Below are 21,627 nucleotides of genomic sequence, written 5' to 3'. Positions count from 1 at the left end.
TATTATACCGATTTCCGAAGGATCATGCGACTCTGAAGTCTGCAGCAATGATGCTGAAAAATTAGCTTTCACCATAGGATTAAATTATATTTAGAAAACAGTAGTAATATTTCACAGTATTACCGTTTTTGCTGTAATTGTAATCAAATGAATGCAGTCTTGGTGAGCAGAAAATAATTTTCCAAAAAAATATATAAAAAAAAAAATATATATATATATATATATATATATATATATATATATATATATATATATATATATATATATATATATATATATATATATATATATATATATATATATATATATTTATATATATATATATCAAGTAATTCTAAATATATATTATATATATATATATATATATATATATATATATATATATATATATATATATATATGTTCACTATAGTTAAAAAGCATTGCCTGGAATTTTCAAGAAATAATTTCTTGATTTCCGCAAGCGCATGATGCACAGGTCATTTAACTTCTCATACGGTTTGTTCTCAACCATAGTCGCTTGACAGATATTCAGTGCATTTTGCACGAGGAGAGGATTCACCCGTGTTGATTACCTGTGTGTGTTTCAGAGGTCATGTCAGTGGAGTCTGTTGAGGAGCCCGCCGCAACGGACGCTAACATGAGCGGCTCTGGGCCCTTTCTCCCTCCCGTTCTGTCAGAGGATCTGGACAGCGGCGGTCTGGGTGCATGTGTCGACAATGAAGGTGAATATCTGTAGCTTGCTCTTTACAATCGTCCTCTAAACACAGTCGACCGCTGTTCTTTGCGTTGTTGGACTGATCTGGAAAAACCGTCGAAGCCTGGAGAAATACATGCAATGCAAAATATAGTGCGATGCAAATACAGCTTTAACAGCAGCGCATATATTTACATGCAGAGGTCGACATGTACAAAGAAGGAGAGGAAGAAGATCTCACAGAGGATGATGATCCTGCAGGTACAGTCTCTTGACTTCCATGCATCTGCAAATCAGTCCAGATAGTTTACTGTAAAAGATGCATAAACATTTTCTGTAGTATACAGCAGTTTCTAGTTATTCCCGGCTCTGAAACGATACTTTCAATATCTAAAACGTTTTTTTAAATAGCTATTAAGGAGGGTTGTGTGCCATTCAATCAGATTTGAATTAATAATTGCATTTTCAATTCAATTTTTAATTAAATTGTACCAATTAAACTAAATGCTTGCAATTAATAAAATTTAAAAGATGCATTCAAATGCATGAAAAAAATATCTGAAATACAGAAAAAGTAACAGATACAGTAAAATTAACCCGAATAAATGTTTTAAAATTTAAACGGTTAAATAAAAAATCAAACATTAATTAACCAATTAAGAGGAACATCTGTAACACATAACGCTATTTAACGGCATTATGAATATTAACCCTGATTTAACAGTGGTCAAGTGCTTTAATTGTAGCTTCAATCATTTAGCACAGTTCACTGTCTGAAAGGAAATAAAACACTTTCCTTAAAGCGTTTGACGTTTTAGCATAACTGTCTATTCTTCCGTACAATGCCTTTGCTTGAGAAATGTTCCTGCGAGCAATCAACTGCAGAGAAATTATTTTCATAGTGTTATTATTATACAACATATGGAAAAGAATGGCTTAGTTGTGTTCAGAGGTCAGATTCTCTGTGGTTTGGTCGGAGCTCCACATGTGATGCGTTCCCTTCGACCGCGAAAAAAGTTTGCCTGTCCCGTCTCCTCAGCAAAGCGCTAAATCATCGTCACATCCAAGGAATATTTGCACTCGGATTTCAGCAAAGACGCCTTTTCCAGACCAAGCCCCTCTGCTAGCGCGAGGCTCTGTCTGAGTGCATGTTGAAGCGATCAAGAACGGGGGTCGTCTTGGTCTGCAGGAGAGAGAGGACATGTTTGAAATGAGGAAAGATGCATTTGTGCATTTCTGTAAAACAAACATCTCTCGCGTAATGCATAACTCTCTCGACGAGAAAAGTGAATGCAGGGTTGAGAGGCAGCTTTTAGTTTAATGGCTAAAGAAAACATGCATTTTAACTGCATTCCATATATAAACGAGCCTCAATATACAAATAGCAGGCAATGCAAGTAATGCAACTGAAGCATGCATGCATTAGTCAATCATTACTACAAGTTTTACAGTAAATATCCATTCAAAATTCAATCTGAATAAATAATAAAACGTGCATTAAAATGCATGATATTGCTAGCATGCCGATCTTAGTTTTGGCCTCAAGTATACATTGCAGAGACAATTACTTACTAATTACAATACATTTCAAGTTAAACTGTAAAAAAAATGCATTAAAATCATGATACTGCAAACATAATCATTGCAAAAAAAATATGACTAAGTCCAAGTATGGCCTCGAATATATACTGCAAACCAAAATAGCAAGCTTAATGCAAATGCAGCATTTACTGTGAAAATAAACGCACCGATTCATCACCGATTCCTCGATTAAATTAAGTTCAATTTTACATTAAAATAAAACATTTGTCAATTTCAAAATAAAGAAAAAAAACAATGTAAATCTAAAACTAAAAAGCATGATCGATGCAAATATTTAATTGTACTGCAAAACAAAATGCATAATGATAAATATTCAATATAAATACCTTTTGTATTGCCTCAAACATACACATGCAAAAACCAATGCACAGATTCATTACTCAGTAATTATTTCTAATTAAAGGAAATCAGAATCAAATGAAACATACTTTTGCAGTTAAGCTACGTTATGAGAAAAAAAAAAAAACACTTGTTTTTTTCCAGGACATTCTCAGCATAATTCCCGGATGTACATGACTGTCAACCACATGTTAATTATTTGTTTAGTGCATTCTATCCTTATGCCAAAAATACTGTTAGCATAACCTTCAGCTATTGCACTTGTTCATAAACAGTTCGCTCAGATTGAGCGCTTCGCTAGGAATGTCATATTGTCAGAGAATTATAAACAGTCCGAGTTTCCTGTCCGAGTCGCACCAACTGACATCCATTCAGAAAACCCCAACGGCAGGTTTACAAGACCGGTAAAACGTACACACATTTTGCTGAAAAGCAGGTGGTTAAATGCATTAGGCTGTAAACGGATGACAGAGACGTGAATCTCCTCGATGACCCTCACATTAGTCTGGAGAACACGTTCCGTATGTTCACCGTCAAAGAGGGTGGAGGTCGCTTCACGAAGACACAATAAGGAAGGAAAAAAATAATAAATCACGATTCATATTTTCTCTTTTCTACCGAACGAAAATGTCCTCACCCTCAGGCCAGCCGAGATGTTTGTCTCCAGATTTGGAGAAATGTAGCATGCCATCACTGTAACTCACGGTTCCTCCGCAGCGAATGGGTGCCGTCGGAAAAACATCACAGTAATCCACACCACTCCGGTCCACCATTTAACATCTTGAAGAGCAGAAAGAAACAAATCCGTCATCGCTTTTAACGTCAAAACACCGCTACAAAATCCACAATGATAGCCTTTCCTCCAGCGGAAATATATAAATGCATATTACTCTCCGGATTCGGACGGTTTCACTGGGTCAAGCAATGTTGTGGATTACGGACTCATATTTTATCCAGAATCAACGGTTTGATTGAGTTAAAACCTCTAAACGACGGATTTCTTTCTTACAAACAGCTTCTCCAGACATTTAACTGATGTTTTGATCAGCCGTTTGGACTCTGGGTGCTCTGACGGCACCCATTCACTGCAGAGCGTCCGTTGGCGAGCGAGATTTCCCCAAATGTAAAGAAGAAACAAACTCGTCTTGAATGAAGTACATTTTCACCACATTTCCATTCTGGGGTGAACCATTCCTTTAATATGAACAAGCGCGTTCAAATTCCTCCGAGCTGCCATCCACTTTTATTTTATAGCTCTAAACGCTTGCTATGCGTCAACAACCATCTTATTTGTGCCCGTTTTTATTTCTCCCAAGGAATTTTAGGAGAAACATCAGAGACAGAAGTCGATACTTAAACACTTGCGCAACATAACTAAAAAAATCCATCAAACGCCTCCAATGACTTTCGCTTTGGGGAACCTGATTTTTTGCTCCCTTGTTTCCTTCTTGTGTAATGAATTCCTTAAACTAAAGTCCGTTTCGTAAATCAAACAGCCAAAGTTGGAAAGGGTCGCGCTGTCGGCGAGCTCGACTTACAATTGACTGATAACTTCAATATAATTCACTATTTAATGCATTCCTTCGTGAAGGATGGCCTTTTTTGACCTCTTTGATTAAAGCAGCACTTTCCAAGAGCGTGTGTGTGATTTAACCTCGTCAAATCATATAAATGAGAGCGTCTTTAGCTGAAAAAAGGACATGGTCAGGTCAAAAGGCTTACCGTTTTTCAATGGTTTGGGAATTATAACCATTAACGTGTAACGCGTTAAAAGTTCAAGCATGATGTTTAAGATAAATGCAATGTGATATCAATTTCTAGGCAAATGTCGATGGATTTTTTTTCCAGTTCTAAAGGTCTGTGGTGAACGTTACTGTAATTAATACTGTACAAATGGCAGCATGATATATAAATATTTTACAATTTAAATCATTTTAAAAAGCATAAAATGACATTTAAAAAAATTAAAAAAATTAATAAAATTAAAATAAAAATCATATTGGAGAAAAGCAATTTTTATGTTATTGAGAAAATAAAAAAAGACAATAAGACAATCCATAAAACCAAAGGAACTCAAAGTTTAAACCTGATGGGTATATTTTGATGGCTGCCATATTTTTTTTTTTAGGTCTGCATTAAATAGTACAAGTAATTAGTTGCTAAATTTATCGCAAATACCAAATTAGCTGCAGCTGTATTTGGGCATTGGGATTGGTGTACGTTTTTGCGCAACATTTACAACACCGCATGCACTTTTTAAAGTAACGTTACACACAAAGACTGTGTTTTACTCGTAAATGGGGGAAAAAAAGCCTTTCAAATGACTCGTGCCAAATGATCTTTTTAAATTGAAAAACTGACCAACTCTACGGCCTTCGTTCGTTACTGAGGTTTAAAGCTCTGAAATTGGACCGACGATGCTGACAGACTAAACAAATGTGTAATATTGGCAGAGAACGGCGAGTTTCCACATGAAGCCACGTGAATGAAAACACCGCTTCAGCAGCTAAAAGCTCAGTCTCAGCTGTGTGTTTCTAGGGTAATTGTTCTGCCAGACCCAAGCAAAAAGGGCTCTCTTGCTAACCCCGTTTAGTATTTTCTCTTTCCGTACGTGAAACTCACACGCGTAGACCTGCATGCTCGCGTTTCAATAAGGTGCCATTTCCACTTGAATTCATCGTATACAGAGATAGAGGCTATGAAATAATGTTCACACAGTGAGTCTAACAAAAAAAATATTCTCATTATATTTCATCACAAAATTAAACGAAAAGCATTGGGAGGTGGAGGGGTTGTTTTCAGTCATTTCTCAGCTTTATGTTAACTAAGCACTCGATTCAATATTTCAAAAATTATCAAATATTTTTGTAAAATAATAATAAAATATTTTATATTATATATTTGCACTGTGATGATATTAAGCATATTTACAAATAATTACAGTGATGCATAAATATTTAAAAAATATCAAATATTTTTGTAAAATAATAATAATAAAATATTTTATATTATATATTTGCACTGTGATGATATTAAGCATATTTACAAATAATTACAGTGATTTCAAAAAATTATCAAATATTTTTGTAAAATAATAATAATAAAATATTTTATATTATATATTTGCACTGATGATATTAAGCATATTTACAAATAATTACAGTGATGCATCAATATTTCAAAAATTAATTATCAAATATTTTTGTAAAATAATAATAATAAAATATTTTATATTATATATTTGCACTGTGATGATATTAAGCATATTTACAAATAATTACAGCGATGCATCAATATTTAAAAATTATCAAATATTTTTGTAAAATAATAATAATCAAATATTTTATATTATATTTTGCACTGATGATATTAAGCATATTTACAAATAATTACAGTGATGCATAAATATTTCAAAAATTAATTATCAAATATTTTTGTAAAATAATAATAAATATTTTATATTATATATTTGCACGGTGATGATATTAAGCATATTTACAAATAATTACAGTGATGCTTCAATATGTTTTCATTTTGACTTAATTATGATTATTTTCTAAACTGACTTTTATTTGATTCTTAACCTAATAACCTACTGTAATGCTTTAATACAAAAATGTAAGCATAAATGACACATATTTCATATCGGCAGAGCACAACGTTTCCACATCAAGGGAACACAGTTCTTATTTTTATTATCGTATTTTCATTGTGTCATATTGTCTATACGCGTTGTCCCCCAGCAGTCACAGACTTTATAAACAGCGGTGTTATTGTAAGTAGCGGGGGATAAAGAAAGCACAGCTGTAATTGCAACAGCCGAAGCAGCTCGTCTGCATTGATGCTGCAGGCAAACACAACCGTCTAATTACAGGGTCGGCTCTCTCTCTCTTCCTCAGAGAAACGCAAGAGGGATATTATACTGCGCGACTATCAGATGGAGGTGGCGAGACCAGCTCTAGAGGAAAAAAACATCATCATCTGCCTGCCTACAGGAAGCGGGAAAACCAGAGTTGCTGTGTATATCACTGAGAAACATTTGGAGAAGAGGAAGCAGATGGGACGACCGGGGAAAGTTGTCGTTTTGGTCAACAAGGTGCCATTCATTTACTACGAATAAAACCAATTGACCTGCAATAGTGTCAACATTATAAACAGTAAGACATTGTAAGTAACTAAATTATAGTATTACTTCTTGTTTAATTATTTATAAATACAATTTTTTTTTCTTAAACCCCAAAGATGTCTCAAATATTACAGGATCAAACAATCTCGGTATCAATAAATTATTTGTTTGTTTGTTCAAATAATTATTTATTTATTAAATTAATTATTATTCATTTTTAAATTATTTTATTTAAAAACATTTATCATCAAATTCTTACGAGACCAAATGACATTGGTATCAATACATTATTTAAATATTTTTTTATTTCCAACTGATATTCATGCTTTTTTTTTTTTTTTATTAAAACTTATTAAAACATTTATCACCAAATTCTTACAAGGCTTAGTAATCTCGTTATCTGTCATTTATCTATTTATGTCATTATTTATTTATTATGCAAATGTATTTTTTTCAAATATTTTATTAAAATAAATATATTTATTTTACTTATTTCATTCAAAATTTGATTTGCCAATTTTTTTACAAGGCACCATACTCCTGGTATTTTACAAATTCTGTAATAAATTGTCCAATAATCTATCAATTATTTATTTTAATATTTAAAATGTTTAAAATAATATATTGATTTTATTTTACATTTAAATTCTTACAAGAGAAAATTATCTGGGAATCTATAAATGATAATTTTTTTAATCAAAATATTTATATTGGATTTTATTTTATTTTAATAAAGGGCTCCAAGCTCTCGCTGTATGTCGTCAATTGTCTCATTCGTTGCTATTCTCTGAATTAAAAAAAAAAAAAAACATCTAGGCCAAGCGTTCTGAGCTATTAACGTGCAACTTCTGAGCAATAACATTCTTCGCTTCCCAGGCTGATTAGTTCAGCAGGCACAGAGTTTTTCTGGCCTCTGAAAGAGAAAAACAGTAACCAGATTTTGAGTGTTTCCTGTAGCAGCAGAGGGACTTTCTGTCCTGCTGAATCGTGTCTTCAAAAAGTTCATTGAAGTGCATTAAAAGAACCATATCAGCAGAAGTGTGGTGCAAACATCTCAGCACTTCACTCTGCAGGTTTCCTCAGAACGACCTTTAAAGTGATACCACCAAAAAAAAAAAAAAAGCCATGCAACTTAATGATGCTCTATGCTATCCGTCCAGGTTCCCCTGGTCGAGCAGCACTACAAGGCCGAGTTCGGACGCTTCCTGAAGCACCAGTACTCGGTGGAGCGGGTCAGCGGAGCCTCGCAGCTCAAAATCTCCTTCCCGCAAATCATCGAGCAAAACGACATCATCATCTGCACCGCACAGATCCTGGAAAACTCTCTAGCCAAAGCCAAGAACGGCGACGAGGACGGCATCAAACTATCACGTAGGTCACATTTTCCTTCATCATACAGAGAGCCAGAGTCCGGTCGAATGGGTTCGGCTTCTGCCAGGCGCTGAAAGGAGAGCGGAGCTCCTCCTCGGAGGTTTCGTGTGACAGTGGTTTTTTTTCCCCCCATCAGTCTTTGCTGGCAGCTCCGGCTCTCCTGTGAGTCTCTCTGGCAGCGTCCACCGCAAGGTGGGATTCCTCCTCCGCGGCATATGCTGTTTGTTGATTCCCTCCCCCCCGTTACACTCTTAAAGCCTTTATTTTATTTTTTTTTAGACCACATGTCTGGCTGATCAAATTCAGTGGAGATTTGCTGTCATTTTCCGAGCCTGAGCTCCATTTCACGTCCCGCTCCAGCCCTGAGGGGCCAAACAGGCAGCACCTTTAAAGTCTGATTTGTAAAACCGCAGCCTCTCTGTCGGTGTGTGAAATGCAGAATAGCTTTTCTTTTTTTTTTCCCGAAGACCCCTGGGAGCGCCGGAAGGCGGCTGTAAACTGAGCCGCTGAGAGTGGACTGAAGGTTTACAACACACGCCTTTGTTGATTAGAAACACATGCTAGAAAAAAAAAACCCACGCTATTCGCTTATAAGGACTGTGAAGGATGAAATGGTACATGGACTATAATGGCAATTAATGTAAAATAATTGGTCACTTTATTTTAATTGGCCTTAATTACTATGTGCATCAAAAAAGCAATGTATTCGTATTTTATTGCAAAACACTTTTGTTGCTATTGAGGTGGATACGGGTAAGTTTAGGGACAGGTTTGCTGGTATGGGTAGGTTTAAGGGTGTAAATATAAATGGAATTACGGAAATTAATTACAGATGTAATTGCATATAGGTACACAATAAGCGCATCGCGCTAAATCATTCATTTAAAACGTAAGTATATACTTTCGCTTTCAATGGCACGAGCTTGTTTGTGTCTGACGCGGTTACGTCGAACGCACGTACGAATATAGCTCAAAATGGATTCGCACAAATCGAATTGCATGACTTTAGATATATAAATTATGCATGAATGCATTAGAATTTAGTCTGAAAAAAACTATGCAAAACTATATGGCCAGTGCTTCTGCCTTCACATTAAACACAGATTTCAAACACGAAAAAAAATCTAAAATTAAGTCAAACTAAATTAAAACTACGAAACGCTGCACATCAATTTAAATAATAAGGTATTAAGAATATTTTATGTTTTAATTTGGTACAGTACTATGAAATGTAATATATATTGGTCAATAGTTACTGCATTTGTTATTTATTGCCTGTTATCTTTATTTTATTTTATTACTGGGAGTTCCTGTCATCAAGACAAATTCTCTTTCTGCTTTCGAGTTCTGCTTTATTTCATTTATCTCATTCCTATGCTTGCAGAGTTCACTCTGATGGTTATTGACGAATGCCATCACACGAAGAAGGGCGGCGTGTACAACCACATCATGATTCGCTACCTCAAACAGAAACATCAGAACCAGCTACTGAAGAAGCAGGGGAAAAGCCCAGTTGCGTTGCCTCAGATCCTGGGTCTGACGGCCTCACCTGGTGTGGGAGGAGCCATGAGCCAGCAGCGAGCCGAGGAGCACATTCTCCAGGTAACCGCCGCTCGCATCTTCAGCTTGTCTGCAGCGACCCGGCGAAGGCGCAGGCAGCACATCTTTCTGTTGCAACAAAGAGAGAAACTGTCATTGTCAGTCAACAAGAGTGTATTAAAGACATTTATAATATTACAGATTTTTATTGATTGACAGTAAAGTGTCATGTGTATTAACTAACATGAACAAGCAACGAACAGTGCATTTATTACACTATTTATTCATCTTTGTTAATGCTAGTTAATAAAAACACTTCGTGTTGGTTCAGGGTGCATTAACTAATGTCAACACAACCTTTTAATAATGCATTCATTTACATTGATTTAATAAATTAGCATGAAATAAGATTAATGCATGCTGTAGAAGTATTGTTCCTTCTTAGTTCAGGTTTACTAATGTTAAGAACTTTCTGTTCTTGCTGGGAAAATATTTCCAGAAAATTACGAAGCGGCAAAACTTTGTCAACACTGATAACGGCATTAAAATGATTTCGGAGGGACACAGAAGACTGAAGCAATGATGCTAAAAATTCAGCTTTGATCGTAGATGTACGTATTCAAATAGAAAAAAAATATTTTAAACGGCAATAATATTTCATAATATTACTGTATTTCATCAAATAACACAGTGATCAAAAGAGACTTTACAGTAAGGTTTCCTAACAAGTAATATATTTTGAAAACGTTTATCAAGCTTTGTTAATGCTAGTTAATCAAATTTGATAAAATGTTCATTTTAGTTCACATTGCAATAAATAACGTACGTAATAAATGCTAGTTAATTTCTTTAAAGTACTAGAATAACCTGAAGATTTTTCCGATGAGCTTGAATGTGTTGTTATGGGAATGACCCTAATGAAGTATGATGGTCAGTTTTAAGCGTTCGGTGTATGATGCCTAGCTTTAAATACTTTTCAGATTTTAAAAGCCGTGGTGTTGTGCGTTCCCGGCCTTTAACTCCTGAATGGATTTTTTTTAAGGAACTGGACTCATTAAGCAGAAGCAAATTGTTCAAGTCGACAACTCCCCGCCTCTGTGCACGTTACATGTTATGAGAACAAGGCTGAACAAATCCATATGTTAGCAAATATGCGCGCGCACACACACACACACACACGGATAAAACACACAAGTACAAATCTGCTTTACTTCAAGTTATTTTCCTCCTCTCAAAAAACCAAATCTTCCCTATAAGTGTTTTTCAGTAATCTGACTTTTCCACACTCTCTCTCTCTCTCTCACACACACACACACACACACACACACCCTCCTCTCCCACATCTCTTACTGTTTTCTCCACCGCAAAGCTGTTTCCAATGTTCCGCGTGGCCCCTGTGCTGGAGGCAGCCATAAACCTCTGCATGCCTTTCATGCCTCTCCAGTCAGGACCCTGCATCACATTATTACTCTGCTGGCCTGTTTCACCATCAATCTTTATGACAACAGAAACCATTGCTGAAGAGTTTCTCTTGGTGCTTTGGTGCTAGAAATCAAGGTTAAGAAACAGGAACCGATTTATTTTAAAAATGCATGGCTTTTCAAGAGTTCTAAAACACCTCTGCATTTGTCCAACGAACCCAGACAATGCAGTCTGATTCACAATCAAACGACTCCTTTAACCTGGACGTTTTCCTAAATGAGTCGAAAGGAGAGATCCTAACTGATGAGTCTGTTTGTAAGTCATTCAGGGTCGGTTTACTTCCACTGATGTGAGACGCTTTCGATGGTTTCACAGTTTATCCTCAAGCCATCTCTAAACTGAAGCTGTGACTTCGACAGTGCGAGACTCGTTATTCTGATTCATTACAGATCTGTGCAAACTTGGACGCCTTCACGATAAAAACAAAGACTTTCGAAGAGGAGGAGGCCAAAACACCATTCAAAAGGATTGCAAGAGCAGAAGAGAGGAAGGAGGTAATTCCACTTGATGTGTGTCATCAAATACATTTTATGAAGCAGCGTGTCATTTCTGCACCACTAGTTTGGGATGGAAGAATAAAAAAAAAACCCATAAAATTCTTAAAAAAAATTATATGCTAGCATTAATGTAATAACTAACATGAGCAAACAATAAAACATAAATTTATTACAGTATTTATTTATCTTTATTAATCTAAATTCATAAAAATACAATAGTTAATGACCATGACCTAACGCAAACTAACAATGGATTGAAGTTAACAAACATAACTTGCAATAATGCATTACTAAATGCTGGAATTAACATCAAGATGAATAAATGCTGTAGAATTATTGTCCATTCTTAGTTCAGGTTTACTAATGTTGATAACTAATGTTAAGTGTAATGTTATATAGTTCAATCTTAGTTCATGTTAACTAACGAAGGTAACTACCATTAACTAACGTACCTTATTGTAAAGTGTTAACAGAATTTTTCTAACTTTCTTCTTACTTAAAGGAATAGATCACCCAAAAATGAAATGTACTCACTCTCATGTTGTTCCAGACCTGTAAGAAGATATTTTGAGGATATTTTTAACTTTTTGAAGAACCAAACAGTTGTTGGGAAAAAAATACAACCCGAATTCCTGGAAATTGTTGGGACTAAATTTGAATAAAAATGAAAACTAAAATAATTTCAAATCACAAGAGCCAATATTTTATTCACAAATGTGTATTAATTTCTTTGAAGACTTTTGGTTATCAAAATGGACCCCAATGCCTTTTATAGTTTTTTTTTTCTTCTTCATCTTCTGTATTCTGAAAGCCAATGTCTATCATATGCTTGGTTAAAACTTTTATTTTAGGGTGAACTATCCCTTTAAGAATGTTCTTATGTTTTTTCTTACAATTGTTCAAAATTTCAGTTTCAAATTCAATTCCTTAAAAGCAATCCTCTTAAATATCATGGTAAAAGTTAAGAATACCTCCAACCTTAAACCTTCAAAAGATAAGATGATAAAAGACTATTTCAGGTACAAATAAAGTCTGTCGGAAAAAGGAACATTAAGATACTCAATACTTCTTACAAACTCCTTGGAATTTAGTTTAAGAAATGTACAAAACAATCGCATAAAATCAATAAAAGAATTAAACTGCTATTTTTTATTTTCTTGAAAATAAATTTTTTAACCTTTTCTCTTAAGAATGCTCTTTAGATATTTTTTAAATCACCGTAAATAACCTTTAAAGGTTTGTACTTCCTCAAAGGGAACATATCTAATGAATTAAGTGGGTTGTTTAAAATGAACTGTTGTAATTAAGCATTGCACTATGATCGATAATGTGAACAATTATCAGGTTATGATGATTTATGTGACTTTTACCGTTATGCAACAAATACCTAACTAAACTGGGATGCTGTTTAAACATATAAATCATGACAACGTTTGGCATCAAAATTGAAATTGGCCAAAAACAAGAAGCAACAGACAATATTTTTTCATTTTATCGTTTCACGTCTTTATCAGTCTTCGTCAAGACCCGCAATAGGCTTCGATTAATGTTGTTAAGATTTACACTTGAAAACATTCTTACGAGCAAACTATTTGAAGCTTATCTTGATTGAAAACGGTCGTGACTTGGTGCCAATAACAGCACAAAAAAAAAGACACGCTTCATGTTAAATAGTTGTTTAGATATTTCTAGAAAAATAGCAATACAAAAACTCAAGGACCTCAAGGAATAGCTCACCTAAAAATAAAAATGGTCCCATATTTTACTCACCCTGAAGCCATCCTTGGTGTGCATGACTTTATACATTTCAGACAAACACAGTCAGAGTTTTTTTTATTCCTTGCAAGCTTGATAATAGCAGAAGGTGTATCTAAACGTGACTGACACAAAGTGAGGTCGTATTTTGAGGTCGAACGTGCTAAAATCTCGCCTTTAAAGTGCTTGTCCGTCACCAATAGAGTGGTAAAGCATGCATACTGTGCTCTTATGAGTGTACTCTGTGTCTGTGGCACGTTAAAGGACCCCTTTGGAGACGTGATCAAGAAGATAATGGATGAAATCCACGAGCACGCGGACCTGAAGCCCCTCTGTGAGCCCGGCACGCAAAACTACGAGCAGTGGGTCGTCCAGAAAGAGCAGAACGGTGAGTTTATCGCCTTTTGCAGATATACAGAAACCTTGAAACATCAGGAAAACATCACAGAAATTATTACAGTTTTAAAGGCGTCGCATAAAAATCAGCACGCAGTCCGAAAACCTTCTTTTATGAGCTGTAACATTACACGGCTTTCCTAACCGGCCAAACCACTCACGTTTGCTCTGCTTTTTAGATGTAAATAATTAGACGTATTTATACTAGCTTTGATGTTGTCCGACACTTATTCGTTTAACTACGTATTTCTTCAAAGAAATCTAGCAAACATGAGCAAAGTCCTGGTGCTTGGTGAGGATCTTTGCAAAGCTCTCCCTAAAACGTGGTTTCTCTTTGTGTGTCCTCCGCCTCCCGCCTTCTTTGCGGAAACCATGATTTAACCACCATTAAACCACCGTATTGTGGAAGTCATGATAAGAATTTCATATACAGTCATGCACTCATGCAAAACGTGTCACAATAAGCCACAGTAAAAACAGTCTCTTTCCTGTTTTTTAAGGAAGAGACTGTTATTTCTGTGAATTCCAACTCCGTTTCTCAGCTTCCAGTAGTCCAGTAGTCATACAAAAAGATGGAGGGGAAAAAACATCCTCTAACACTAGTTATAACTAACTAGTTTTTGTCAATATTTTTAATTAGATATTATTTTTGTATTTAGTTTTATATTTTTAAAACGTTTTAGTAATTCTGTTGTGCTTTTTTATTTATTTTATTTAATCTCTTATTTATTTAACCCATGTATATATATATATGTCTGTGTGTGTGTGTGTGTGTGTGTGTGTGTGTGTGTGTATAATACTGCTTTAAATTGTTGTTCTTTCCCCAAAACATGTTAATGTTTTCTTTTTAAATTAGGTGTAATTTTGTTTACCTATTTAAAAGACTAATTATGTTTACCTCAAATACTAATTAGTTGTAATTTATTTATTTATTTTAAATAGGTTTTACCCATTTGTCAATAATATTTTTACTCCTTTAAAACACAATAGCCTTTTAAAAACAAGTTTATCTTTTATATTTTTTTAAATATTTTATTATGTACAATTCAAAATATGCATGTCTGAATTTTTACATAACTATTGTTACACTGAATGACAATGTAACATTATATATTTATACATGCATGTATGTTTATTTATTTAAATAATATTTATGGGCTCTTAGGTTTATTTTTAGTTTAAATTAAATGAAATATATATATATATATATTTTTTCTCTTTTCTCAAGTAATATACAGAATTTTTTTGTTTTAGTTGTATTTTGAGTTAACATTTTCTGCACTATAGATATTTATAGGAAATAATTAGCCAAACCAATCAGCCCTGAGACTATCCCAACAAAACAAACTTAACTGAAAAACAAACGTGCAAGGCAAGCGTGTTAACTACTCATCAAACATGACTGCGTAAAAATGAAGCCGACATTGCATAACTTGTTTTAAATGTACATTATCGCTATTTTTTTCCTTTGTGGAGATAAATGATGTGATTTTTACTTGCACGTGCAGGGAAAAAATATGGATACACTAAATGCTTTATTTGATTGATAGTCCAATAAGTGGAATATAAATTAAAGGACCTTAATGGGCTGATCTTGTGGCCTAACAGGAGTTATATTGACTGTCTGTGTTCTGTTTACCAGCTGCTAAGGAGGAGAATCAGAAAGTGCGTGTGTGCGCCGAACATCTCCGTCAATACAACGAGGCTCTTTATCAGAGCAACACCATACGTATGTCAGACGCCTTCCACTTCCTCGACAAATATCACAACGAAGAGCTCAAGACCAAATCCAGCCCCGATGAGGAAGGCACTGTTACAATCACAGACACTGAGAGATTCCTCTTCACTTTGTTCAAAGGTATTATAAAAGCTGCGCTCTGGAATATAGTCGAAAGGTTTTTTATGGGACTCCAGCAATTACGTAAGCTTTTGAAAAAAAAAAAAAAAAATTAAGTGCTTGGAGCCGAGAAGAAAATATTTATCATTTACTCACTCATCCTCATGTTGTTCCAATCTTGTATTATTTCCTTCATTCCATAAGATGCAGCAGGAGATGTTTAGTAATATCAGCGCACTTTTAATGAAAGAGAATGATGCTTTATGCTAACAAACTAGCAAATAAACAACATGGGAACAAAATGATGACTGTAATATCCTATTATAGTTTTTGTATTTTTAATTCAGTTTTGGTATATATTTATATATATAGTATCAATTTTAGATTGTTTCTAAATTACTAAAATGGAATAAACTAAAAATGTAAAAAAAAATATATAATATAATTTATTTTATTATATATATATATATATATATATATATATATATTTTTTTTTTTTTATATATATATATATATATATATATATATATATATATATATATATATATATATATATATATATATTTATTTATATATTTATATATATTATTTTATTTTTATATATATATTTATTTATTTTTATTTTTTACATTTTTAATTTACTCCATTTTAGTAATTTAGAAACAATTTAAAATTGTTACTATCTGAAACAAAATGCTGTTTTTTTTTTATTTTTAATTTTATCTTCATTTCAAATAATGAATAAGTGAATATTAGATCTAAAAAGCATTTAAAAAATAAGAAATAATTATTTGGCAACAAACCGAAATAAAATAAAAATTTGTAAAACTGAAAACAATTCATTCAAGCTAAAAAAAAAAAAAAAAAAAAAAAAAGAACATAATAGAATGACTCCGTTAGAATTAAACAATTAAACTTGAAAACATTTAAGTGCAAATAACAGAAAAGCTATTCAAAACGATATTAAAACACCACTGCTGCGGATGATTAATTCCTTTAAAATGTGTCCAGACAAATAAAAAAAGTTTTGTGTAGTGCTGATTTACTGTTTGTATTTGTTTCTCTAAATACTCAACAGAGAATAAGGCAAAACTGCAGGAGCTGATGGGAAAGCCTCAGTATGAAAACAACAATCTGGCCCAGCTGAAAACCAACATCCTGAAGGAATTCAGCACAAGAGAGCGAGCGAGAGGCATCATTTTCACCCGGACCCGCCTCAGCGCCATCGCTCTCTGCCAGTGGATCCAAGAAAACCCTAAGTTTGATGAAGTGGGAGTCAGCGCCAGCTATCTGATCGGCGGAGGAGACCAGAGCGTGGTCAAACCCATGACCGCTGTAAGGAACTAACGCGTCTGCATTCGACATTGCATTGGTGACACATTTCAATAAAATACTGTCCTGCGTTTCTAGGCGGAGCAGAAGGATGTGCTGAACAAGTTTCGAGAAGGGCAGATCAATCTGCTCATAGCCACCACCGTAGCAGAAGAGGGTTTGGACATCGCCGAATGTAATTTCGTCATACGTTACTGCCTTGTGACCAATGAGATCGCCATGATTCAGGTGGGACTTTAAACGGGAAGCTACACTTTTTGGCCCGTTTCTAATCTGATTTTAAAATGCCATTATCAATTGAAAAACTAAATAATGACAAAAATATTATTTCCTCCATAGTCGCCCGACCGAAAAACTATCACTTAAACTATACACTTGCTTGTGCACAATAACAGTAATATTGTGAATTTTAAAATAGCAATGTTAACATATTTTAAAATATAATTTATTGCTGTGATCAAAGCTGAATTTCGTCACATGATTCTTCAGAAATCTAATATACCTAATAAACCAACTTTTCTCACAAACAATGATGAAAACAGTAATACGGTTTCATATTTTTTGGAAAGCGATATTTGTTTCCAGATTTTCAGATTCTTGGATAAAAAGGGTTTGATTAAAACAGCATTTGTTTGAGAGAGCAGTAATATTTAATTCATATAAATGTCTTTAGTGCATCATTGCAACATAAATATATTGGTTTCTTAAAACAGTAATGATAATAATAAAACTTTGAACAATTTTAAAATGGCCAGATATTGGGAGATTCAGTCTGGTGCCTAATATATATGACCCATGTGGTTTATTTTCATTGACATCATCTGAATAAATAAGCTTTCCATCGATGTATGCTTTGTCCTTAAATCTCGCTAAACTATTTAAAAATCTGGACGCTGAGGGTGCAAAAATGTCAAAATATAAAAAAAAAGGCCTTTAAAACTAAGTTTTTATCAATGCATATTACAAAACTAAATTTAAGCTCTGATATATCGAAGGAAGGAAAATTGCTAAAAATTTTATATCTTCATGAAACATGATCTTTACTCAATATCTTAAAGGAAAACTAGACTTTTGATTCATATAATGTAAATGTAGGCTATTGCTACAAATATACCCATGCTACCCATGCTGGTTTCGTGGTCCAGGGTTACTTACTTGAGAGATAAAGCCATCGGAGACTTACTGTATGATTTGAACGCTTCTGTGGTTGATCCTCTCCGCAGGCCCGTGGTCGAGGAAGAGCGGAGGACAGCAGTTACACGCTGGTGGCCGAGGCAGGATCTGGGGTGGCAGAGAGAGAGAGCGTTAACGAATACCGGGAGAAAATGATGAGCAAAGCCATCGCCAAAGTGTGCGAGATGAATCGAGCCGACTACGAGAAGAAAGTGAGGACCTGCTTCAAAAAAAAAAAAAGAAAAGATACGCTCCGTCATACCTCGTGCGCTCTTAAAAGCAGCATTATTTGGTTTTGTGTAGATCAGAGAGTTTCAGATGCAGGCCATAATGGAGGAGAAGGTGAAGATAAAAAAGAAACAGCAGAAGGGAATGATGAAGGAGCCGCCGTCTAAAATCAGCCTGAGCTGCAGGCAGTGCAGTGTGTTTGTGTGCTCCGGAGAAGACATTGAGAAGATCGAGAACATGCACCATGTCAACGTCACTCCGCAGTTTAGGTAAAGGTCACTAATACTTTTTTTTTTTGATGATATATCTCTATATATCTCCATCTCTCTCTCTCTCTCTCTCTCTCTATATCTCTCTCTCTCTCTCTGTCTCTCTCTCTCTCTCTCTCTCTCTCTCTCTCTCTCTCTCTCATATCTCTCTCTCTCTCTCTCTCTGTCTCTCTCTCTCTCTATATATATATCTCTCTCTCTCTCTCTCTCTCTCTCTCTCTCTCTCTCTCTCTCAGCTCTATCATATATATGAAAGATGAAAGTGAAGACAGTAAAAATAAATGCCGTTGGTGTCTGCAGTGAGCTGTTTACAGTCCGAGAGAATACATCTCTACAGGAGCGACTCCTGGACTATGAGACCAATGGGGTCATCGCCTGCAAAAAATGCGGACAGGTGCGTGCCGACTTCAGCTCTTCATTTCAATTAAACTCCGTCTGCATTACACCGACTCGCTCTTAAAACCGTAGAACCCCAATAATGCAAAACAACAATTGAACAATTCAGCCAAAAATAACACTGTTCTGAAAATATATGCGCTCCCAGGCCACCCGGGATGTAGGTGAGTGTGTTTGTTCATCAGTGAATGGGTGCCGTCAGAACGAGAGTCCGAACAGCTGATAAAAACATCATGATAATGCACACCGCTCCAGTCCATCATGCAAAAAGCTGTGCGATCGTAAGAAACAAATCCAATATTAAAGATTTTTTAACCCGTTGCTGCTGGAGTCCTTTTTATAACGGCACCCATTCACTGCAGAGCACCCATTGCTCCACAAGTGATGTAATGTTGAATCTTTCGAACCCATTTTTTGTGCGAGCCAATAATTCAAGCTCTATAACTATACAGTTTACAAAAAAATAAATAAAAACTACATTCAATATTAGGGCTAGGCAATATATATATACGTATATTAAATTATCTTAAATTATTATAAATATAATTTCAGTATTTTTTAGACATGAATCGATAAGCAATATATCTACTCAATATTAATAAGTAATAGTAAAACTGGGGTGGTAGCCAAGTAGATCAAAGATGCTTCATACAAGAAGTCAAATTTAATTAAATGAAGACGTGTTAAATGCTTGTTTAGCGAAGTTTCATGATGCAGTGCAATTTTAAAAAGAATAAAACCATCATAAATATATAGTAAAACGTTTTGCATATCACCCAGTCTGTACATCATACAGCATGCAATATGCATTTTTTTTTAAATCTTGCTTTTTGCCTCATTTATGAGCAGCAGTGGGGCTCAATGATGCTGTATAAGAGCATCGAGTGTCCCTGCCTCCACATCAAGAACTTTGTGGTCACGTACGGCTCCAAGAAGAAGACATTCAGCAAATGGAGCGAGTTGGCCATAAAGTTCCCGGCGTTTGACTACACTCAACACGCCGATCTCCTCGCGGAGGACTCGGGGGAAGAAGAAGAAGACATGGAAACTGATTGAAAATAAAGGAGCGATGATATTGAAGCTGATCTCTATTCTGTTCTACTGAAAGCACTTCTCAGCATCTATCTCAAGTGACATTTTTCACATTCTGATTCTAATGCCGTTTTTGCCTGCAACGGCCTAAAACAAATAAAACGTTGACATTTATTTCACAATTCAGATTTTTTTGCTAACTTGAAACTTCAAGTTTAGACTAATAATGAATAAAATGTCTTGCAATATCTTGCAAATGGTTATTAACATTCACAATTTTCAAGCTTTATCGTCTGAAAATTCTGATATTCTTTAAAATCATGAACAGATTGTGAGATAAAATGTGGTAATTTACCTTTCTGGTTGTTTTTTGTTTCATTTTTTTATAGATGTTGGAAGAAGGTCTTGTCTTGTAAACTACATTCACTCAAACTGCATTGAATTGATTTAAATAAATGTTTTCTACTGTAAAAGGTCATGCATGTGGAAGCACATTAAAGCTGTACAGTCTGTGACAAATACTGCTGTTGTTTCCAGAGAGTTTCTTTATATTTAGATTTACCTCTAGAGGATATGGTTTGTTGTGCTATTTGTAGTAAATACATTAAATTTGACCCATCGTGTTTTTCCTGCATGAACGGTCTTTGATTATGAATCATGCATTCACTGGAAAAAAAAAAGAGAGAGGGACCATCAGGGAAGAGTGACACATCCTCTCTCACGCACCTGTTCAGGTGTTCTCAGGAGGACACGGGCTTCCCAGAGAGCAAACATCACCTGAGAAAACCTGTCAGGAAACTGGCTCTTGTTATGTTTGACGAGTCCTGAAGGCTCAACAGGTTTTTCCAGTGGCTGACAAGGGTTTCGATACATTCTTTAAACAATCGATGCCAATTTGGAGACACCTACACCTATACTGTGATCATTTTCATTTTCAACTACTTCTTTAGGTCCGCATATGGGTAGCAAAATTAATTTTGAAATGTAATATACAAAATGACCATATCTATATATATACATATCTATATATATATCTATATCTATATATATGTGTGTGTATATATCTATATATATATATATATGTGTGTGTATATATATATATATATATATATATATATATATATATATATATATATATATATATATATATATATATATAAAATGTAAATTTTACATTCTCCCATTAATATGTGCATTTAGTGCAAAATGAAAATCAAAATTCAATTAAATTACATTTGCCATTTAAATTTTAAACTCTACATTTAAAATTGAAACACACGTTTGTACATCAAAATGAGCATATATATATATATATATATAATACTATTCTGCCTGTTTTAATAAATGCATAGGGAATATTTAAGTTTGCTAATATTTTTCTGTATTTAAATAAATCACCTTTGCCTAGTAATGCATATCCTCAACAAAAGCAAAATAAACATACACAAAGAAACAAATCTCATTATCCTGCATTCGTAGTTACAGCCGCGTCTAAAATTAGCTACAAATTGAGAATTTGTAGAAATTAAATGCAATGCAAATTGCCACCAAAAAAA

General features: G+C 34.5%; 1 protein-coding gene across 2 annotated transcripts in view; it reads left to right on the top strand.

The window, feature by feature from the left end:
• The window catches only part of ifih1 (interferon induced with helicase C domain 1), a 22,669-nt gene extending 2,077 nt beyond the window's left edge, over positions 1-20,592 (top strand). Inside the window, exons 3-16 of one of the 2 annotated variants that reach the window (XM_043248739.1) lie at positions 591-725; positions 899-958; positions 6,538-6,734; positions 7,925-8,135; positions 9,520-9,737; positions 11,546-11,650; positions 13,673-13,796; positions 15,447-15,662; positions 16,720-16,976; positions 17,052-17,201; positions 18,197-18,358; positions 18,450-18,643; positions 18,944-19,037; positions 19,889-20,592. In XM_043248739.1, the coding sequence (XP_043104674.1) occupies positions 591-725; positions 899-958; positions 6,538-6,734; positions 7,925-8,135; positions 9,520-9,737; positions 11,546-11,650; positions 13,673-13,796; positions 15,447-15,662; positions 16,720-16,976; positions 17,052-17,201; positions 18,197-18,358; positions 18,450-18,643; positions 18,944-19,037; positions 19,889-20,095 (2,330 nt within the window). In that variant the 3' untranslated portion in view covers positions 20,096-20,592. The remainder of the gene's footprint in view (positions 1-590; positions 726-898; positions 959-6,537; positions 6,735-7,924; positions 8,136-9,519; positions 9,738-11,545; positions 11,651-13,672; positions 13,797-15,446; positions 15,663-16,719; positions 16,977-17,051; positions 17,202-18,196; positions 18,359-18,449; positions 18,644-18,943; positions 19,038-19,888) is intronic. The other variant, XM_043248740.1, reaches the window with a different exon arrangement.
• Positions 20,593-21,627: the final 1,035 nt, after the last annotated feature.

This window comes from Puntigrus tetrazona, chromosome 9, assembly GCF_018831695.1.
Source record: "Puntigrus tetrazona isolate hp1 chromosome 9, ASM1883169v1, whole genome shotgun sequence".
In the NCBI taxonomy this organism is placed as follows: Eukaryota; Metazoa; Chordata; class Actinopteri; order Cypriniformes; family Cyprinidae; genus Puntigrus; species Puntigrus tetrazona.
This window is presented reverse-complemented; position numbering and strand designations above follow the sequence as displayed.